Source organism: Perna viridis, chromosome 1 (assembly GCF_037379345.1).
Source record: "Perna viridis isolate PV_CMFRI_1.1 ecotype Kerala chromosome 1, ASM3737934v1, whole genome shotgun sequence".
NCBI classification, from domain to species: domain Eukaryota; kingdom Metazoa; phylum Mollusca; class Bivalvia; order Mytilida; family Mytilidae; genus Perna; species Perna viridis.
The window spans coordinates 21,684,169-21,707,271 of NC_142445.1; the positions used below are offsets into that span (position 1 = coordinate 21,684,169).

Sequence of the window (23,103 nt, forward strand, 5' to 3'; positions counted from 1 at the left end):
GATTACAGCTGGAATCTTTGTACCCTTGATTTCTCTGTAAATATGATATTGCTCTATCAACCCACCCCACAAGCATTGTATAGCTATTATCAACACTTATTTTCCCTCATTCTTTTCCTAAAATAGAACATAAATCTATATTTTTAATATATCTCTAGTACACTGCCATAAAATGCCTATAAAGTTAAAGTAATAAGTTGGTTTATTTTATCAGCTTACACGTAATTCCTGCACAGTATTGATAGCATAGAAAATAACTGTTTGGCAGGGTAATGCTACTCTAATTCACAATCAGTAAATACCAACAAAGTAGTCCTATAAAATAGTAAACTTAATTATCGCTTCTTCATAAATTACATCAAAGTAAATAACCAACAACAAAACTAATGCACTATAAACTTATGGCATGAAAATGATGTCATAAATAAGTATTACTGTGTGGAAAAAGATTATTAAAAGTCAATGTAAAGTTAAAATTGTTCATAAATACCAGCTCTACAACCTCCAAATTAAATACCTAGAATCAATCTTGCACAATTGAGAATTTGATAGAATTCAATGTGAACCAATGCGATAACATGCAAGAAAAAAAAACAGCTTTTTGTTAAACATCAGTTTCTGGTTGTGTTCCAAAAAAAAAAAAAATAAAAAAAAAAATAAACACAACCAAAACACCTAAAACTACTGAAAGCAAGCTTGCTCACAAATATTCTTGTATCACCTTGAATTAAATCATGTTAAACCCTTTGGCACTTGGATAAGCTATCCTTTCATCAAAAACCATACAGTAAACAAGGAATAGAAAGAATTAAACATGTAAAGCCCTTAATCTGAATTATCTCCTTCTACAGGCAGCAGAAAATGATAATCCATGCACATCCACAAATCATGTTTAACTCTATTAAAATTACACCAAAATATTCTTAACCAGCCAATGGATTTTCAAAAACTGATTTATCGTAAACTCAAGTGATATTAACAAGGTTAGATGTACACATTTTAGCTTCATTTTGCACTTAAGTCTTGGTGTTAACATTTCATGCTGCAAAAAATGTCATGTTAGCAAAATGAGCACACATTTACCTTAATAATATCCAAATTGATTTGACAAAAGAAATTTTAGGGCACAATTTTATATAAATTGAACATAATAATTTACAAACACAAAGTGATAGATAATTGACCAATAACTTATTATGACGACATAAGGGTAAACATTCTTCCTTTTAGGTATACTTTCCATATAACTTCCCCTATGTACTTCTATAATGATTATTCTTTTGAAAATCTTAATTGACAACAAAGCAATGCATATTTGATTCTCAAGGTGCAATATAATATATAATTCATTTAAACATTATTATATCAGTAATCACATAGGAGTTTCTCAATGACATCTAAATAATATTGAAATTTGAAAACCTTGTAACAAAATCAATGCATATTTGAGGGCAGAGAGCATCAACGATGAATAGAAAATGTAGACGCTCCATGAAGCATGTAACCAAAATATAATATCTTTGCTTCCTTCTATAAACATTGATCACAACTATCAGGTAAAACAAATTAAATATCCAATACAAAACTTTAAATGCACTTAATATTATAGAAAATTGATTCCTTGGAGAAAAATTGACAATATTCAAAAGTTCAAAGTTCAAAGAAAAGTCAGGGGAAAAAACACAAGCAAATATATAGATCTCAATTTAAAATTGTCCTCATATCCTTCCTCAACTAAAATTTCAACCAATCAGATTGCTTGAAATTGAAGATTTGAGGAAAATCTCAATTTGAGAATTTTTTATGAAATCAGGACCAGACATTACAAATATTATGCCAAACAGTATCAGTGATATTGCTCCTTTTAGACTGTTCCCTACCAACGTTTCTTGGAATACAATAATCAAAAATTTTAAAAAAATATGTTGAAGGGGGATCACCACAAATTTTGCAGAAAAGTGCCTCAAAACAACACTAAATGTTCAAAAACTTTCCTGGAAAGCAAAAAGTTTTAAGTAGAACAACCTATTTGAAATTTGTGTGATTGTATTCTTCAATATTATATTCACAAGGACAGATTTATATTTTTGGTAACTACATGTATCAACCAGTGAGTAAGTATTTGAAGAAATCTTGTCAACTTTTTACTTATTACAAAAGTATAACCTCCAGGAGCATAATCAGGGAAAGGCTTAGCATATTCATTAATTCAATGTAGTACAGCATACACCCTAACAACCTGCTACTAAGGAATATCAAACAAAACTTATACAATTATGTATCTATAAAACATTTAATCTAATTTTTCCTGTGTAATATAAGTCCATATTTTTCTATCCCAGGTATAAATATTTCCAAACATTTAATGACAAGATCAATTTTAAGGTTTTAAAATCAATACAAAGAATCAAGTGTTGGTTAGACAGTATAGGTTGAAGTAGGGGAACTATCATAAACTACAGCAGGGGGTAGAATAACTATCTTGAGAATTACCCTAGACAACCTTTATACTATAATCACAAGAAGTTTACATTCCAAATTTACCTCAAATAAGAAAGATCTTTTGCATCCTGCCTTTAAAAATACATCATAAATATTTTACTAACAAGTCAAGATTAAAGCCCTGAAGACAAGCCTTCAACTTTTTTATTTTTTTTGTCAATTGCAGGAGAATAACCATGTAGAAAATTATGTTGTGCTTAAATTCACATAATCAATGTAATCTAGTTAATTTATTATAAGCATTCACAAAGTAATGCAAAAGTACAATTGAAAAATCCTTGACAGTTGCTTCATCATTTTCATCATTAAAAGTCTTAAGGAACTGAAACTGAGCATAAAGCATTCTCAAACATTAACTTCCATAGCCTCACTAGCTAGCTGATTTTAACCTACAAAGGAACTTTTTTAATCTAACATCTAAGTGCTCCAAACACCTGTAGAATTATAACAATAGTACTCCTACAACAGCCCTATTTCATGATTTTATTATGAAAGTGTTCCCTACAGACAATTTTGAAAGGAGCAGGAGCCTTTGCCCTTTTCTGTCAATTTTCCCATAAAACATATTAATGCTTGCATATATTGTCTTCAAATTTGCCTCCAACATGCTTGAGTGCCTTTTAAACTGAATTACCCTGCCTTTTTCAAAAGGTGCAAAGAACACTATATAGGTGCACATATTTTTTTTCATTTCATTAAGCAAGTTCCACTATAGTAAAAAGTAACTGTAGAAAGACGTTTCCATTAATAAAAGATATACCGTAAACATTACTGTAAAGTGTATGATAGCAATTCTTGTTCCTGTTTTGATTACAAATTATACAGTTCCTCCTAAAAAAGAAAGTCTTGAAATAGACCAAGTAATTCCTTTCATGTCAGGGAAATAATTCAATAATATTTAATCTAGAAAAGCAATGACATAAATTATACATTTAAATCACTAGGAGGACTTCAAGTTGCCATAACTTAATCAAAATTGAGGTGTCATTTACAGAAAATCGGTTGGATTTTAAAAGATTCCTATTAATTATATAGACTGCAAACTCATCTTAAATCTCTGTTATACTTGCCATTTGATAATCATAAATCGTGAGGCTCAAAACATATTTAAAAGTTAACAAAAGAAATATTTCAGAGCTATGGCGATAACGTCATCGATACCATCAAATTAAAATTCAAATTTAAAAAATCTTATTCGCAGAACTTTAATTGTAGATGAGCATTCATTATATAAAATTTGATAATATTCATGAAGTCAGGCACGTATAGTGTGAATGTTTCGATACAAATAATTACAACCTATCAACTAGCAATAGTATCTGACCCCTGTATAATATTCCTATGACCTTTCTTGTGCAGTTAAATTTTTTTGATAATCCTTGAACATTTAATTAATATTTAATATTAAATCCAATGTCTTGTAATACTTTGAATCATAAGTATATTAGGTATTATCATTGCCAACCTTCCATTGAACTGCACTTCTCCATAACCTTGGTCGTACAAGATTTTGGCAAATGTTGTCATAACATAAAACATAATCCAAACCTCCACCTAATATGCATTGTGCAATTGTGTTTAATCGCATTAAGTGATTTCATCATGAAATTGGCAGTAAATAAGAAGAAATACTGCCAAATGACATGGAAAAGTAAAATACTATTAAACTGTTACTGATTATGTCTATTTACTTAATATAGATTCAGAATGTGTCTATTCCTTTTATTTACACTGACAGCAAAATATTGCTCTTAAGTGGAACTATAGAAATGGTCTGTATTAAAACAGAATATCATTAAATGTTTGTGTTGCACTCAATTATAGCTTGGATAATAACTTAGCTTATTTAAAGTAAAACTAAGTTTTGAAAGACAATAAATTTTCATTAAAAGAAATTTAAGAAAATATACTACAGAAATTACTTTTAAATTTCAAATAAAGTAAAACAAGCGGCATGTAGCCATGTGCCCTAGCAGCTACAAAAAAGTTGAATTACAAAAGTCCCATAACTCTTGAAAATTTGTCTAATAAACATAGCAGCACAATATGATTAACTACATATGGTGACTAACAATCCTACAAAATTTGCACAAAATCTGTCAAGCAGTTTCTGAGAAGTTGCATCCACAAGTGTGACAGGACTGACGGACACCAATATTTCTGTGTCCCCTTCCATGTGGAGGCTGAGGACAAAAAAATATAGGACTGTTACACAGCAATGACTGACATGCTAAGTATTTAGTTACATAATGTACTGGTAAATTCCTCAAATGTCAACCTATATTTAACAGTACTTATGGACTTCCAATTGCTATATTTTCAACATACATGTATAATTTTCCTGAACTTCTAAGTGCAGGTGTACTGTCTGTAATATGACTAAGAAAACAATTATAATGTTTATATCAGACACGGATTTCTTTACCTTCCTGACAGATGCTTAACTCAATTTACCCACTGTAGTGCACAATACAGACTGTAATAAACAGTTGTCCTAACTCCCCCATTTTTCAATTCAAATTTCTATAACTCTTCAAAACAAAAATGACCACTGAAAAATGCAAAAGAACTATATTACATCAAGATAAATTTTACCAACTAAATGATCTGTTTGACACAGCATGATACAACAGCATACATCATAGATTTTACCCAGAACAGATGAGGCAAGCATGGACACTACATTCAATCTTTTATAAACATTTCTGATTTTTGGACTGTGAAAAAATATTTGACAAAGCATACTGTTAAGTTTCAGACACAAAACACATGTGGTCACAATACTATAATTTGAAATCCTCATTTCCTTATATAATCCACATAGTAAGATCATGGTGCTCGATACATATATTGCCCAAAAAGTGACATCAGATCAGGGAAATAGGAAAGTACCAAAAACAATTTCTGAGGTGGTAACAAAAGATGGAGTTATTAAAAATAGAAAGAGATATACCGTACATAAAACCTGTCATAATCAGTCATATTATTGAATTAAAAGCATACTCAAATACAGGTTCACTCACATGCCAATAACCAATGTAATATCAGTCAAGAAAACTGTTTTGTATTTTATTTTCGTTTCAGAATGACATACATGTAATGACAGGAAAAAAAAACATGATGGTAATGCATCTACTTTTTCTATATACTTTTGTACTTATACATGAACATTACATATAATTTATACCGGTAATACAGTTCTCAAGTACTAAATGGTCTAATGTTTAATGCATAATAATTAGTTTTGATGAAAGCAATTTAAACAAAATTAAAATACATCCTGCCTGATCATATGTATATAATACAAATAAGTTCTACATTTCCACATAGTCACCAACAACAAAATGGTACTTAAAAGCTTTTAAACTCTCTGAGAAAATTAGATTGATTTTGTAATTACACTATATTTTGCGTCATTTATCATTGGAACAAGTCTCATCCTCCGCAATACAAAATGCGTCAGATGATTGAATTGAATCATAATTCTGTTGTCACTAATTGTGTCCCTTCACCAGGGAATAGTGAGAAGATAGCAGTTCTTTCCATTTTTATTCATGCAATAACCACTCAACTTCTCAATAATGAATTAAGTTATACAAATGGAAATTGTCAGACAAGGAAATATTCTAAGTGACAAGAGATGAGGAAGTTGGCTATGTATAAATGCATATGTACTGGTTGATTCAGGTCATTCAACTGTATATTCCATAATACCAATTTAATTTTTTCCATTTTTTATAATCTGGTAAAAGAACCTTTAACTGTGACATTTAGACTGACACAACAATATTTCAGCATAAAACAACTAGGTTTCATTTTGATCACACAGGGAATGTGTACCATGAAGAACATCTACTTGCCATCTATAATTTTGACAAAACAATGGAACACAAAAGAGAGGCTAACGATTTGTTACCAGCAGTTCATTCCTCATTACTGTGGTAGAACTACTGATATTCTTTGTGGGTTACCAATTTTCATGGATGTCGTAATTTTGATCAATCCACAAATTCAAACTCTCAACACAATGTAAAATCTATTGAAAACTTTGATACTTAAAGAAATCCACAAAACAAAAACAAAAATGAACCAATGAAGATTTGACAAACCATCATGAATCAAAGTACTTTCATATTGGTAAATATTGGAACAAGATTGGATCCAAAAGACTTACATAAAAGGACAAACCTGCTCAACTTAACATTCTATACACATAAAACAAGACAAGTGACCAGATATATAAAGAGACAGACACTCATTGCAACTGTATATATCATTCCGAACATTGATGGCGGATTGATTAAAAGGATAGAAAAGGTCATTTTTTAACTTGACATACTGCAGAAGTTAGTGTATTTTGCTTTTTGAAGCAAAGTTTCAAATGTGTTCAAAGCATCACATAAAACCAAATTTACAACAAATCACACAAATGAAAGTATATGTACCCCTAAAGTATTATAAAGCATAATACTAAAGATGTGTACTTTGTTGATCATTGTCTTTGAGAGAATGGAGTAGGATGATTCTATTGACTTCAATATCACCCCTTAGGCTTTCCCTTGTACATTGACATCTACAGGTTACATTGCCAAGTGTAAGTAATTTGTCAATGTAATATAGAGCAATCATTTATTCCACAATGCTAATTATTCATCAGTTATGTGTAAGATTGTATTATGAGCCAAATTAGATTCATAACAGAAATTCAATTACTAAGTGCAAAAACCCAAGGCAAAAAGATCAACATGCACTGTACGCAGCATTGTACTATTCAGCAATATTTACAAGTACATGTATCAAATTAAAACCCTATGTGACACAGACAAAAGCTTTTATTATATATCAGAGCTAATACACATTAAGAGGATGTCCAGACAAAAACCAGGCAGTGGGTGGCACATGACAAATTTTCTTTTCAAAAATTTTTCACCCATTTCAGTTCACAAATGCATCCTTTTTCAAAGTTGAATGTGGGTTTTGATTAACTACTACAATAAAAGAGAAATAAATTACATAGAAGGCATTGAAAATTAATTAAAAAAACAAGATAACTCTTTAAACTGAGCAAAACTTGGTTGCATTGTTAGAGAACTTTAAAATAATTTTCTGAGCCATCCATTGTTGATTCAAAACAAACTTTATACTTTTGACATACACATGGTGTATACATTACATCTGAACAAAAAATTCAGTGGGAAAAAATTTACCCTGTGTCACTCATATTACAGGATCTGCCTGATTTTTACATGGATAGCCTCTTAGCAAGACAGCAGCAAATTTAATGGCAAAATCTACTTACTATGCCATTAGCTGTAAGTGCTATTAGTAGTCATAATAATGTTTCTACAATAGGATTAGATTTAAATTCTTGCAAAATGAATGAACTTTTCAGATACCAGTTGAACTTTTATATATTGTGAAAGTTGACATAATGCAACGCAAGAGGAGCTGTGGCCAAGGGATTAGAGCACTGGACTTAAAATCATGGTCTGACACTGTTGTAGCTTGAGGGGTTTCACTAATATTCAACCATGGAGCTTTGTGGTTTCCTTCAATACTGAAAACCATGAGCAATCTTAATTACAGACAAGGTCATGAAATACTACCAGTAATTCAGTGCTTAAGAAGTTTTAATGATGACTTGACCAGAAAACTAAATAATTTTTTTTTACTTTAAATGTCATTGATTTTTCTTCTATTATATAAATTCACACTCAATTTGTGCCATTTTAAATCTACTCTACTTGTCTAATTAATTCAAACAGTCGATAAATGACAACATAATTGTAGGAATATTGACATAACTCTTGAGACATATCGAAAACATACATATGACGTCTGAAAATTCCACTTTTAGCCCAGGATCAATGGTTCAGTCACCATCCATCTGAATTTACGTTGATTTATCCTAGATACATCGAAATACATCAGAATTATAAACATCAGAGACAACACTAACTTTGTTTATCATAGATACATCAAAATCCACTGGCTTTATATAACATTAGAGGGAACATTTCATCCAATCCTAGCACCTACATCCATATCTGCTGCCTTGCTATTGTAATAAACATATCTTTGGATGGTTAAGCAAGAAAATCAAGAAGTATCACATTTATCAAAATAAAAACTTTCAGAAATACTTTAACTTGCTTAACTTTTAATGCTCTGGAAGTATTTGCAACTATAGCAAATTGGAACCTAAGCTTATTTCATAGATAAATTTTAGAGTTTGAATCACATTTGGTGACATGTTGTTTTATTCAACTTACATTTTTCTCTATGAATACTAGAAACCTAATTAAGGTGATGGAATTGAAGTCTGGACCTTACATATATGCTAAGACAATTTCAAAATGATAGATAAAAAGGGAAGATATTCAAGTTTAGGAATACCCTGCACACAAATAAAATATGCTGCATGTGTAAGTTTGATGCTCCAATAATTTCAATTAATAAGCCTGAAAATGGGAGAAAGGTGTTCTGAGGAAATTTCTGCTTTTGCATGTAACAAATACACTACAAGAAGTGAACGCTTTAAAACATTTGTAAAGTAAATAATCAATCATAAAAGAACATTGAATGTTCCATGAAGATAGAACATTGCATGATGTATACTGTTTAACTCTAATCCAATTGAGTACTCTGCATGGCACTAACTACCAAGTCTTTATTAAACTTCTTAAAAGCCACTGAAGTGATGCTCATATTGTGTGACATCAGTCAAGTTTATGTTAAGGTGTATATAACAGTAAATACTATAACTTTACTTCACTTAATTTAATGTTGTAAAGGTAATTTTTGGCAAATAATTGCGTACAAAAACTTGGTAAATATGAAAAATCTCTTAAAATAGATGTATAATAAAGACCTGTATCATGAATCAATTTTATAGCATGATACTATAGGTATATTGACACATAAAAGAAAATGGATCTTTAAATCCCAAACTAAGAAAGATAACTCAGTCAGAACAAAGCTAATGCATCAACATTTTAAAGCTGATTTTAAAAAAAATTGAATCTTTGGGTGATATCAAATGACAACAGCATGTAACATTTAAAAACAATTAAAAAAAGAAACAATTACACAAAAACTTTAAAAAATGATTTACAAATCAATAAGTACACTACAGTAAAAATCATTCAACCAACAAAACACATTAATACAATCCTGTTTTCTATTGTATCTAAAAATGCTTTGCAGAGTGAAGCTTGATATGACCACAAAGGACAAACCCAGAACAGTTGAGCAAGTGAGGACACACCACCCCAGCTTTCTCATACAGCTCTGACCTTAGATCAAGGTTAAAAATCATGGTATACAAAGGATAAGAATTTGATCAGAAACTTATTCTATGGGTGCCAGTAAATGACATTGTTTTTTTTTGGTCCAATAAAAATGTTTTAACACAAATCTCAATTTGTGGAATGACTTACATATGAAGAGAAGGAAGTACAGAATAATACAAGTTTCAAATAAAAATCTGAATTTAATGAGACTTCGACATATAGAAAACAAATTAGATATCAAACCGAACTACAATACCTTCATGTACTTAAGTTAAGATCCAGATCGACAACATGCCCTGGTTGGACACTCCAGGTTCTGACAGCCACTTGCAGAATCAAAGTATGGATCATGAGTCAGATTATCACAGTAGTAAAGATATTGGTGGTCCAGTGATTCACAAGCCGACACTAGGACTTTTAATCCACCAGATGTCACTTTATCACAACCAGATAAGTCTAAGAACTGTAACTCTGGAAACGTATGATTTCCTTCCACTAGTGCTCTAAAAATATACAGAAATAAAGTTCATGCTAGGATATCTTTAGTTTTCAGGACATGCTTAAAGGAAGGCAATTAAACCATGAATTTTATTCCAGCATCAAGATGTTAAATTTTCTTTGAAATATTGATGCTGGAATGAAATCTTTATATCATAATTCAAAAATATAGCAGTATTTTTTTTTTCAGACCATAAAACCACTGTTTGACCAAACTTGATACTTTTTGTGAAGATTATTGGGTGTCTAAACTCAATAACCCAAAAAATGAAAATAAAATACAGAGCACGACCAGAAACGCCTGCTAAGTTGAACACTGAATAGATGGGGCACCAAGTTCAAGCTTGATACAGCCCTGAATTTTAATTGTGATTCAATAATTGACAAAAAAATATGTAAGTTCCATAACTCTAAATCGTAAAATTGAAAATTCCAAAGAAATTGTAAGAGAGCTTACACTAATATATATAAATATTTCACCAATGTGCCAATGACATTGATGCAAGGCTTTACTAGTTACAGTCTGAAAACAGAAAATCTTCCCATTTTAGTATGAATAAAGTTCCATAACTCAAAAAATAAAAATCAGAAATTTATAGAAACTAACAATTCATAAAAGTTTCACAGAAAATGTTGGCAGCATTTTCTAGTTATTATGTCAAATGTAAACAACATACAGACAGACAGACATTAGTATACTATAATACATCCCTTCTAGAAAGAGGGGTGAAATTGAACAACACCAAGAGTTCACTTTTTGTTGAAATCAAAGTATCTTTGTATCTCAATGTGGCCTTTAAATTTGAAAACAATGTCGCATATAAAATCTCTATGTCAGTTAGATTCAGCACATGGAAAAGGCCAAGGAATTCATTTTTTTTATGATTTACAGCAAAGCTGAATTTTTTCAGCCATTTTGAGTTTACTTGATTATTTTTTGTCCCTTAAAGTTTAAATTTCTAAATGGTTGTCCATTAACCTCAAAATCAATCCTTATACTCCTTGTGTGTCATGAAACTTTGTTTAAAATTCCATTGAGAGCCACTGAGTAAATCTCAAAGTAATCCACAAAAATTACCATTTATATTCAATGAAGACAAGATGGCAGCACTATATTGCAGTTGTATTATATGTCCCGAAGAGATTGTACACATGGAAAAAGATCATCCCCATGAAGGGTTCATAAATTCTAGCCATTTAGTAACAGAAAATACTTTCATGAAAATAATTCAATCAAACTAAGACTAGAACTTGAAAGTTTGTAAAGATCCTTCAAATTCTTTCAAAGTTATAATATGGGAACTTCAGGGACAGACACACAACTGTTCAGAGGGTATTATCACATAATACCTTGCCACTTTCTGCAGTCATTACAAAATAAATTTCTGACTCGTCTGACTAAAACCCAAATTTGACCTTTTTCTCTTATATTAATAGTAAAAAACTTCCAAATTTTTTTCTCTGACATGTTTGTCCGCAGTATTTCATAACGACTAATTAGGTATAAAACATAATACAGGTATGTACTTATCTCCATCAAAATCAACTTTTAAAATGTTCAAATCATAAACAAATGGCAGCATATTGTAACTAAAAACAGTTAATCTGGTGATCACATATTAAAAATAAGGCATGAAGTCAGTATGGAAAATGCAGTATCCTCCATAATCTAAATTGACATGTATCTTATAGCCCACAATACAGTGTGAAATGTAAAAAGATTTAGTGCAGCAGCGTTTGTGGACTTATGAATGTACCAGTTTATTACTGTATATCATTCACTTTCTCCCAAACTTGTAATGACTGTGTATAATTAAATCTCTTTTCCAAGATGTGATGTAAAATCTTCAGATTTTAGATATTCAACATGGGGTGTACATCTACATTGTTATTGACAATTATTAGTGCTTAACATTACATTCTCTACCACAAAAAGCAAAATATGAATTACGAATACACTGCACAGAACTTATTGTTTCATTGTAAGCTCCATACAGACAGAATTCTCTACTCTTTAAAGCTTATACTATAATTGAGTACAATGGTCTTTATGAGGAAGTATTTTTTTTATTGCACAATTTTACCATTATTAGTTTCATTATAATTGGCAATTAAACAATTTTCTCTTCAACTTCCCTATGTAATTACTGAAGATATTGAAGATTCATATAACTAATACATCAGTGATTATTTACAGTGCATTTATAAACTAAAATTCATAAGGCTTAGATAATATATTCAAAACTATATGATATAAGTTACTTTTTAATCAATATGGTATTCATGGCTGATTGATCAATAATATACTGCACCAAATAACATATCATAGTTCTGCATTTTAGTATATCAGCACAGATTAGTCTGAGAACTTAACACTAAAAGTAATTGGGATTAAAATGGTAAAACCAATACTTTTACACCAAGCTATTCCTGCATTTTTAAAACCTCATTAGCTAAAGCATTTAAGCATGCTAAGGAATTTTTTTCTTCAATTCCTATAGTTATAAAGAAACAAATAAATACAACCTGATCTGCTACAATTAAAGTTGGCCATCAGCATACATGTACATGTAAATTTTGATACAAATAAAACTACCACTAAAGGGTACTACCAAAATAATTGATCAGACATGATTTGATGAAGCAAAAAAAAAAAATTCAAATTCACTGTAGTAAACATGTGGTTACAAGAGAAACGTAATGGTAAATTCCAGATTTGAAAAAGCAGAATTCTGTTCTAAAGTAAAAGAAAATTGATGAGAAATTTTTTTTTACTTTAAAGACCACATTCTTTGTTTTTTTTTTTAATTTGATCACTCTTTGTAGCCTTTTCAGTGATGCAGGATATTGAAGCTTTCTTTGCTTATGCTTATGCCTTTCGTACTGATGGGGTACACACTCCACCAACAACACTCCTCCATCTAGTTCTGTTATGTGGCAGTCTGACCATGTCTTGCCACTTGCAAACTTCTGCTTCCATTTCAGCTTGTAGATTTCTTCTCCATGTGTTTCTTGGCCTTCCAATTTTTCTTTTCCCTAGAGGGTTACATTGCAACGCTTGTCTGGTGATGGAGTTTGCTGGGTTTGGTAAGGTGTTATCTATCCAGCAGCATTTCCACTTCTTCAGTTTCAATGAAGGGACCAGGCAAAAATGTTGGGACTTATCTTCGGGTGGTATCATCTAAGATCAATCAAGATTCAGAAATGAATCTTCTTTAAAAGGAATGTTTTGTAGACACTTTTGTTTGTTTCTAATTAGATTTCTGTAGATTGTTGTGTGTATTAAACGTATATCATGTTTATTCTCCATGAAATTGGTTTTAAATGAAAGTAACAGCAAATGTCGACCATCATATGCAAAATTTGATCATTGAAAATTCTGATTCATTCTTAACAAATGGTAGTTATGAATAAAATAACCAGATCTTTTTTCAGTATTATTATGATCATATTGTATAATTTCACAGAAAAATGATTGCAAGCTTTTATGCTGGATTGTATCCCCTTGCAGACATCTGACAACAGGCAAATAACTTTCCTACTACATTTAACTTTTAACCCAACCTAACATCAAAGTCAAATGAGTGCTATAGACAGAGTGGCTCTAACAAGCTATAAATATATTATAAATGTAAAGTTGGATTTTCTCCCCTTGCAAGCATCAAAAACAAATTATCTTTATTCATGCACATCTACTTATAATGACTATCTTTCCTTAAAATTTCATCAAAATCAATCAGCTATTAAAGAGGAGTTGCTGTAACTGAACATTCTTTAGAATTTACTTCCATTACTTAATCAAACCCATTATGTGAAAAGGTTCTATGATCATTGTACTATCCTAAATTTGGTTTATGTTGATTTTGAAGTCTATAAGTTCTGAGTTTTGTGGTACATGGCATTCACCTTATATCTTGAAAATTCACAGTGAAATTCTAAAGTCTTCTTATAATCTTTAACCTTTTTTACCATAGGCTTGGCCTTCATTTGACTTCATTAGATCATCACATAAACACAAATACTATGCACTTACAATGCATAGACCATTAGCTTCCTGGTACTACATAAATAATGTACATGAACATACAGGGAAAAAAGAATTAAATGTGGTCAAGTTATATTGTTGAATTAACTCTACGCGTAGGCATCTAAAAAAAATTATCCTCTTTTATACAAAACTACAAATTTATTCTTACCTTTCTGCCATGCATGTTTTACACATGTACATGGGACGTGTAAACAGATTGTAATTTGTGTGAGACAGTGCCAGATAGACAAGTGATCAACAATAGTATCTAATACCTAAGTCAGGTTTCAATATGTATAGACTGTGCCTTCCTTTGGGGTAATTTTTTATCAATTATGACTTCCACCTTTTCCCCAACAGTACTGAATTATAAAGATGTCAAAGACACAAAACAGAAAGAAAGGAAAAGTGTCTGCAAAACATTCCTGAGCACGTCTTGGTGCAGATTTCCAGTATCCAAGGGACAACCTCAAATGGGAATCAAACAATGAAGTCTTCAAACTCACTAATCCTCAAATATCCCATGCCAATGATTTTGGCTTGCTTTCAACATGCACAATGGTATAAACTCAAGCGAAGTTGCGATATGCTCTAAAAGGTGAGTTTCTCTCAAATTATAAGCATATATATAAAAATATATAAAGTGGGGTCCTGATAATGTTGATGACCTATAGAGTCAATTGTAAAGAGCCCCTGTGTCTGAATCAGAAATTGGCTAACTTATCTTTTCATCATTTCATGTAAACTTCCCATTCTCATACAAGTAAAAAACACACATAGAACACATGTGTAGGGTATTTAAGAGGTACATTTTGATTTGGTATTAAGCTAGAAATGGTTCTATGGCACATATCTGCAGCATAAGGTGGTGAAGTAACATATAAGCACCTAAATTATGAGTGCAAGAAGTTACTTACAATATTAGCAACTTAAAAATAAAGTGTAATCGATTCAAGTTAAATGACTATTTTCATTGTGCCTCAATGGTAAAAATCATGGGAATGACTCAATGGAAAACTCTCGACTTAAACCTTCTCTTCAGTACTAACAAATAAAAAAATTAACTTGGGTGGATGAAGGTGGTCATCATTCTGTTGTTTTTAAACACTGTAAAAGCCCAATGCCCTTTTCTGTCAATTTTCCTTAATACCGTTAGACATTAATGCATATGTCTTGAAAATTGCCTCTTTATGTGCAAGCATATCCTCTTTTACCTGATTTCCCTCCCATTTTCAAAAAATGCTTGCTGAACAAGCAAACTGAGGGCTTGACAAATAAACACTTTCGGTCACCTTCAAATGTATGGGACTTAAAAAAAAACTTTTCATAGGAAATCAAAATAGAAAACTAAGAAAGCAATGTGAAAGGTTTGGAAATAGAAAAAGTTTATTTACGACTATAGTATTTTCTCACCTTAGCCCTTTATCAGTGATATGAGAACATCCTGACAAGCTCAGATGCTGTAGCCCACATATAACACTACTATAGTCAAGTCCAAATTCCACAGCACTTTCACAGTCTAAAGCAAGTTCAGAATTTCCAGCAACATTTTCTGGTAAATATGTTTCTTCTTTATCAGTCATGTTATGACAACACCTTGAAGTCCTCTGTTGTCTACAACAATTAAGTGATGCTGTTCCTGGTATGGCCGGGTTAAAACCTGGATCCACTGCAGAATAATTTTCATTATTGAAAGTCAGTTTTTGAGATTCTTCATGTTTAAGGACTTTGTTTATTCTGGTTTCTGGTTCATTGTTGGTTTTATTCTTCTGGTTTATTGAGATTTCATTTGTCCTGGGTCCAGCCCATTTCAAATGATGATCATTAGTGTCAGACATGCTTAATGATGGTATTTTTAGTAGAACATTCTCTTTGAAACAGTTAGAAGTCATTGAGTTATCTCCCTTTTCACTGGCTTCTGTTTCATTCTTTTCACAAAGACTGTAATCCAAACAGTCAGGTTCACATTTACTATGCAAGGCATTAGACAGTCTAAGAAGAGTTGTATCAGTAATGTTTTGACAACCTGTCAAATCCATAAACTTCAGATCACTTCCACAACCATTTTTGCCTAGACTGGAATAGAAATATGGATTCAGTTAAAACTAAAAACTCTACAAATTGTTCTTTTTTGTTCATTTTCAGTGCATGTCTCTAATAAAATCTTATATAGCAGGAAACTTTTGAATGGGCAAGACTGACATTACTGTATGGCAAATAAGCACAATTAAGTAGGATCCACATTTTTTGGCGAGCAAATTTAAGTACATGTATACCTTAACACTGACCAAGCTATAACTCAAGAATCTAGATTGGTTGTATCAGTAATGCCTATGACTTCATAAAGACCTTTTTTTTTATTTGTTATGCTTTAATATTTGCTTAAGATAAAGATAATCCTGTTATATGTACGGTAATGTTATCAAAAACATCCATATATTGTGATTTTGCATAAGCAATTTAAACTTACCTTTTAAACCCACCATCGGAAATTCTTGTGTGAGTTAGGTCCAGATTTTCAATATGTGGACAAAGAGACAAAATCTTGTAAAGCTAAAGTAAAAAAAAAGAAAATCTAAATTACCTTCTCATGACCATGACATAAGGACCAGTCTGTAAAAAAAAAATTGTTTCTAATTCCTCTTGCATATACTTTGAACATGGACCATTATCAGGAGGCTAGTTGTCCTTTTATTTTCCTTATAGCCTATTAGGAGACCAAATAGTTCTTTCTTTTGAGTAATTTAATTGAAATAATGGTAGCAATGAGTTACAAAATTGCCTTTCCCATACCAAGATTCATTAAATAACAGAGTATTTTTTATTATCAAAATAGAGTGATACGTTTCTAACCAAAAACACATTTTAATGGCATAGTTAATAGTACATATGCAGTTCATAATATAATTGTTGCAAGTTTCAGTGGGTTTAAAGCATCTATATTGCTATTTCATTAGGATATAAATTCTGTTGGTGAATATTCCCATCTATGTAAACTTACCAAAGAGTTTACCAACCCCTGACTGTATGCCAAATTCACTGTTCTAACACCATGTCCAACTTTGGGTAGCAGATACCTCATCATGCAAGCTAACATACTGGTTTCTCTTTTCATCTAGAAATAAGTCACTTGATTTGTAATAGAAATCTTTAAAAATCTCATTTGACTGAAGGATTTGCTGTTTTTAACCAGGTCTTTGTTCATTATACATTGAATTTTATAAAAAAGGAACTTAAGAATATGCTTTGTTAAGACACATTTCAGTATATTCAGAATTTGTTGTAAATGGATTTTTTAAGTTCCTAAACTTTAAAACTAGGTAAGTGATTAATTTTTCCCCTATAACTAGCATCTTTTAAAGTTTTTGTCATCATTTAGTATAAAAAATTTTAATACATTACTCATATTTTCAATTCTGCTCAATAAATTTTGTACTTTAATGAACGAATATTCCAAAATATATAAAAGTAATAATTTTTTTAATTTTTGAAGAAATGCAGCAGATTTTTAAATGCCTTTTCTATACTAATTTCAAACAAACTAATAATAAATTTAATAAAATGCTTCAGCATGATACAACCATTGAGATTAATCCCTGAACAGTTGGGGCAAGTACATCTACAAATGATAAGGTGGATAAAAACATGGACAACAACAGTGCCATACCATTACATGTCCACAATTTTTTTTGTAATTGTAGAAAAGTTTTAAAACTGTCAAATGAGACCTTACTTGCTGAACTGTAGGGGAGTCAATACTGTCCTCAGACTCATCAATATCAGCATCTTCATCATAGAACACCATACCACACTCTTCTTTATTTGTTATGAGATTACATTCCTCTTCCTCAAAGTCTACATGAAGAGAGAAACTCCAGATGCCTGTAACAGGAAACATGTCATGCTAGGTTCACTCCTACTTGTACAGGAAGCTGATATCCAACAACAACCAAAATTGTTTAAAATGTATGGCCAATCTATATATTTCAAATCAATTGATCCATTGGAAGGTGAGATATTGTGCCGAAATTTGAACATATGGAGGGATAAGGTGATTCCAATGTACCAAACACTCGTTGATTGGGGTATGATATTTTAAAACGATAGCATTATTAAGAATTTATAGCACGTCTCTTTACTTTAGTAATATCATTTAAAGATAGTACAATGTACTTGTTTACACTATCTTCACAGCTAGACCAGTACATGGTGTATTGCAAAAACCAATACAACCCTAAATATTGAAATTCCAGAAAAGTCATTTTGGTGCAGAGTCACAAATTGAAGACTGCAAGAAAATAGGTCGATTTGGAAGATTCCAAGGTTAACAATATGATTGCCCACATGACAATTTTGTATCTGGAACTGCTGAATTTCTTTTTAGTATTCAGTTGTATTTGTTTGAAATTAACAATACCTTTAGCCCATTGGACTGGGAGAAAGTTTCTCCACAAACTACCATCCATAGAAATAGTATTCCACCGATGACACACTTGTGCACACATTCCAAGATCTTTGGGGCTTACATATGAAAAAATCTTCATCACCAATTCACTTGGTAAAATGTCAATCCCAGTACTCTTGACGTCAACAACTTTTGTCACTAGGCTATCTCTAGATGGTTTAAGTTTCTCACTCTCCTCATCAGAGGAATCACCTGTTTTTTATAAATATAGAAATATTGTTATTTTCTTTTCTTTTTCCATTACTATAGGTTTTATTGATAAAGGATATGCACTAAAACATCAGTCTGTGGGTAGTTTAACATAGACCAAATGAACTTAAATGGTAGATTTTCATCAAACCTTCACAAAAATTAGAGGTGGGTGGGAGGATTTTATTTTTTATTTCTTATTTCCTACCCAGGGGTCGTGCTGGGCTTTGGCAATGTCACAATTTGCGATTTTTTAATTTATCTGGCCACAGAACTAGCCAGTTGGCGATTTTCTTGGCGCCTAGGTTTTGTATATTAAAACTGACGGGAAGTTTATCAGCAACGGATATTCTCTCTAATTAAACATTTGTGTTGACACCTGGTCAGAGTTAATTGACTATGACCAATTTACGACTGAAGGCAATTAAAGGTAATTAGACCAGGTGACTGGACTGACGATATCCTCATGGGAGGTATCTATCAAATGTAAATATATTATTGAGCCAATCAAAATTCTAATCATCTCGTCAAAGGTAAACACAATGAAGGCCATATGCACGTTGCTACACACAAGTTTCACAGCCCTATTTAACCATGTAATACATTCAGAAACAGACTTACCTAATAACAGAATAAATTAAATCCAATTAACAATGATTATCCCACCAAGAAGTGTCTAAATACTAAATTCCAAAATCTAATTAAGGAAATTCTATTCAGATATCAAGAAAACAGGGACACAATTAATGGTCTATGGTACAAAATGTAGTTTTTTATCACTTGAAAAAAAAAGAATCAAGTTTGTTAAAAATAATAATAAAAAAAAAAATTATATTGTATTAGATAAATTAAGACCATAAAGGACAAAGGCGAACATGTTTTAAAATCAAGGACTGTATGAGAATAGTAATACAAAGTCTTTGATAGAAGTAAAATACCTGTTTCTGGAGTAGTCCTTTATTATTTTATGCATATGAATGTGACAGACTACAGCTAAAAACGTGCTTTATACATGCATCAAGAGTGAATCTTGGGTACATGTATGTCATTAATGAAGTGGTTATTTTGATGAATTGACAAAGATAATTTATCAGTGAACTTAATACATGTACTGTCTCTTTTAAAAAAAAGTATAATTTTTTGGCAACCTTTGGCTCAAATTTCTGAAAACTGGCAACAAAAAATGGCAGCTGGCAAATTTTCTGGCGACAGAATTTTGGAAGCCAGAGCAGCCCCTGCTACCAAATATTTGCTAGCCTAATTTTAGCTATTTGAAGAACTTATGTGTTCTAAATCCATCATGATCCAAGTTTCAGAGAATAAACATTGTTTAGTCACCAAGAAATGAAAGATTTGTGTGTTATAGTATCTCAATACTAGACACTGATGCAAAAAAAAATTCAGATTTTGAAATTCCCACTCCAATTTTATTATTTTTGCCATTTTTTTAGTGACAGGTGGGAATGAAAATCTACTAATTCATTTTATTTGGCCTTAAAACAATTTCATGAACACAAGTTAGCTGAACTTTTGAAGTCTTTTCCCATGAATTACAACTTTTTACAATACTGGTATTACAAGAATATAAATTAATGACAGGCAAAAAATTATTGATAAACAGTCCTTAGGCATTTTAATGCATTTTTTAATAAATTTGCAAGTATATGTTTCGAACAGCAACAAATTTACTGTACATTAACTCACTGAAAAATATTTTTTTACACAGTGAGACCTGTTCATACTGAACCCAAAATAAACAATAAACCTGTCAAAACCAGACAGTATTTGAATCCCTTGCGTCAGTTTAAATGTATTCTGAACTTGAATAATGTTTCTAACATTTGTCTAAACTGAACAAATTATACAGTCCAAAAAGATTCAGTCGAGACTGGTTTCACTATACAAGTATTGGTTAGGATTAACTTACTGAGTGATAGGTCAGGTTTTACATACAACTTCTCTTTCTCGTCAACGTCACTTTGACAAAAATGCTTCTTTAAAACCTTATACTTAATTCTTCTCAATTCATCAGATGTAAAATATTTGATCAACATTGGCTGAAAAACCTGAAATTGACAAAAATATAGACTGCATAGTTCAACTGAAACTTTTTATCATAAAATATTGTTTTAAAACATCAAGAAAACAATAAGATGAAAAATTCACTCTTAAAATCCCTTTAAGTGTCCATTTCATTTTTTACCATGAATATACTGATTACTCCAAGTTAATTTTTAAAACAATGGAAATATGCGAGACTTTCTATTGACACATGCTGTGCATTTGCATCAAAAGTTAAATCAATCACTTCCAAATTAAATACATCAGTTCCATTTTACCTCACTTGGGATAGATAGTTATTGCACCATTCACATTTCAAAGTATATACATATATAGGACGTCGTTGATGCTCAGTGCCTATATAGTTGTATATAGTTTATGAAGAGTCGATGTAGAAAGAGATTAAGATAAATATATATACCTCCTCTTCTTCTTCCATGTGAGGTATAAACTGCTCTGTAAAGTCTTCTAATGCCTTTCTCAACTTTAACCCAAAGTTTTTACGATCAAGTTCAGTCTTTTGTGTACACTTATATCCATCCTGTACTAACTCCAACATGTCTGTCAGTCTGTTGTCTGAGTGGCAGTTACAGAGAGCAGTATTCCTGATAGACAGTGCCTTCAATTTTTCTTTTAACTTTTTCATGATGTATTTGTTCTCAATTTGTTCATGTGCTTTAAATTCTCTGAATGTGTTGACAAGATTTTCAAGTAGATTAGTCAAATGAGATGTGTCTGCAAAGTTGATTTCGGAAACCTGAAAATATACTTATATGATGTTAAATATCAACTTAAAACAATTCAATACATTTACCAACGATAAAATCACTCTCCTTCTCAAAATGTCTGGATCTGCCCCTGTTGATGGTATAAAAGGAATTACATTTGGACTATTTTTGAGTAGTTTTCAGACTCAGTAGGGAAGTTCCTTGGATGAACCAGCAATATATGGTATTTTGATCCTGAAGGATCTAAAACACCAAGACTACTGTACATGTATAGTTGTACTCCAACTGTGGTGTAAACATGTATTTATAAGAATTGATTGTCACAAATAGAACCCTTAGTGACTGCCCAAGCAAAGATCATGTATAGAAATTGGCAATGAACAACTTGTGCATGCAAGTCTTTCATAAACAAGCATGAAACTTTGGTGGGGAAAACATGTTAACATCAGAACTTGACCAATTTTATGGTGTTTCCAGTTAGCCCCACAGGCAGTTAAAAATTGAAAAAAAATATTGCTCACTTGCTTTCAGGCACACATTACTTCATGTCATCATGTTTAAGGTACATGTAAAAGTTTGTGTAATAGTGTGCTTAGATTTGTGTTATTTGTGATTGTAAAACAAATTTGTGTTGTAGTATGAACTAAATAAATATTGATATGAAATAAAATTAAAATATTTCCATTTCTTTGAAGTGTAATTTTGATTTAAAAGGATTCATTCTTTCATTCTAATTTACATGTACTTGTATATTTGCATGTGTACAAGGGTCACCCAGGGCTGTCAAGCTTTCAAGACACAAATATATAAAATATCAAAGAGAAAAATAGGACATTAATGGAACATTAAGTAATACCTGCCATGTGACGGTGAAATAAGGGGGTTGGCAAAATGTTAAAAATTTCTGAACTCCAAAAGCTGTATTTTATAGTACTTGACAACAGCTTAAAAAATTATGTGATTTTCTTGTATCCACTTTGATTTGGACCAATTGTATAACTACACAGTATTGAAATTGTAATTCTATGTTATATTTATATAATTAATCAATATAGTCATAGAAATAAGATGTATTATGGGTGAAAGGTATGTATAATCTGAGATATAAATTTAACTCTGAGTTTGCATAATTTGTCATTCAGACACTCCTACAATGGTTGCATTAATTTGATTTTACGCTATGCCTATGATGGACGGAGCTCAATGTAAGCCCTCATACTATTTCGTTAAAACACACGTTGGCGGCTTTTAAATCTTTGTTTATGGTAAACCACCATATTGCTATAGGCAAAGTCTCATTAGGTGAGGACTTTCTTCTAGGAAAGCTTAATACATTTCTAT

The 23,103-nt window shown here is 31.2% G+C and overlaps 1 protein-coding gene across 4 annotated transcripts in view; it reads right to left on the reverse strand.

The window, feature by feature from the left end:
* The window catches only part of LOC148627773 (F-box/LRR-repeat protein 5-like), a 39,663-nt gene that overhangs the window by 13,111 nt on the left and 3,449 nt on the right, over positions 1 to 23,103 (reverse strand). For 2 of the 4 annotated variants that reach the window (XM_088578581.1, XM_088578595.1), the window contains 8 exons: positions 21,456 to 21,791; positions 20,901 to 21,039; positions 18,737 to 18,976; positions 18,053 to 18,201; positions 17,321 to 17,434; positions 16,790 to 16,872; positions 15,733 to 16,395; positions 10,051 to 10,297 (listed from right to left, as the gene is read on the reverse strand). In XM_088578581.1, coding sequence (XP_088434707.1) covers positions 10,066 to 10,297; positions 15,733 to 16,395; positions 16,790 to 16,872; positions 17,321 to 17,434; positions 18,053 to 18,201; positions 18,737 to 18,976; positions 20,901 to 21,039; positions 21,456 to 21,791 — 1,956 coding nt within the window. In that variant the 3' untranslated portion in view covers positions 10,051 to 10,065. Of the gene's footprint in view, positions 1 to 8,331; positions 8,561 to 10,050; positions 10,298 to 13,176; positions 13,474 to 15,732; positions 16,396 to 16,789; positions 16,873 to 17,320; positions 17,435 to 18,052; positions 18,202 to 18,736; positions 18,977 to 20,900; positions 21,040 to 21,455; positions 21,792 to 23,103 lie in introns of those variants that run through there. The other 2 variants (XR_015921519.1, XR_015921522.1) reach the window with 2 other exon arrangements.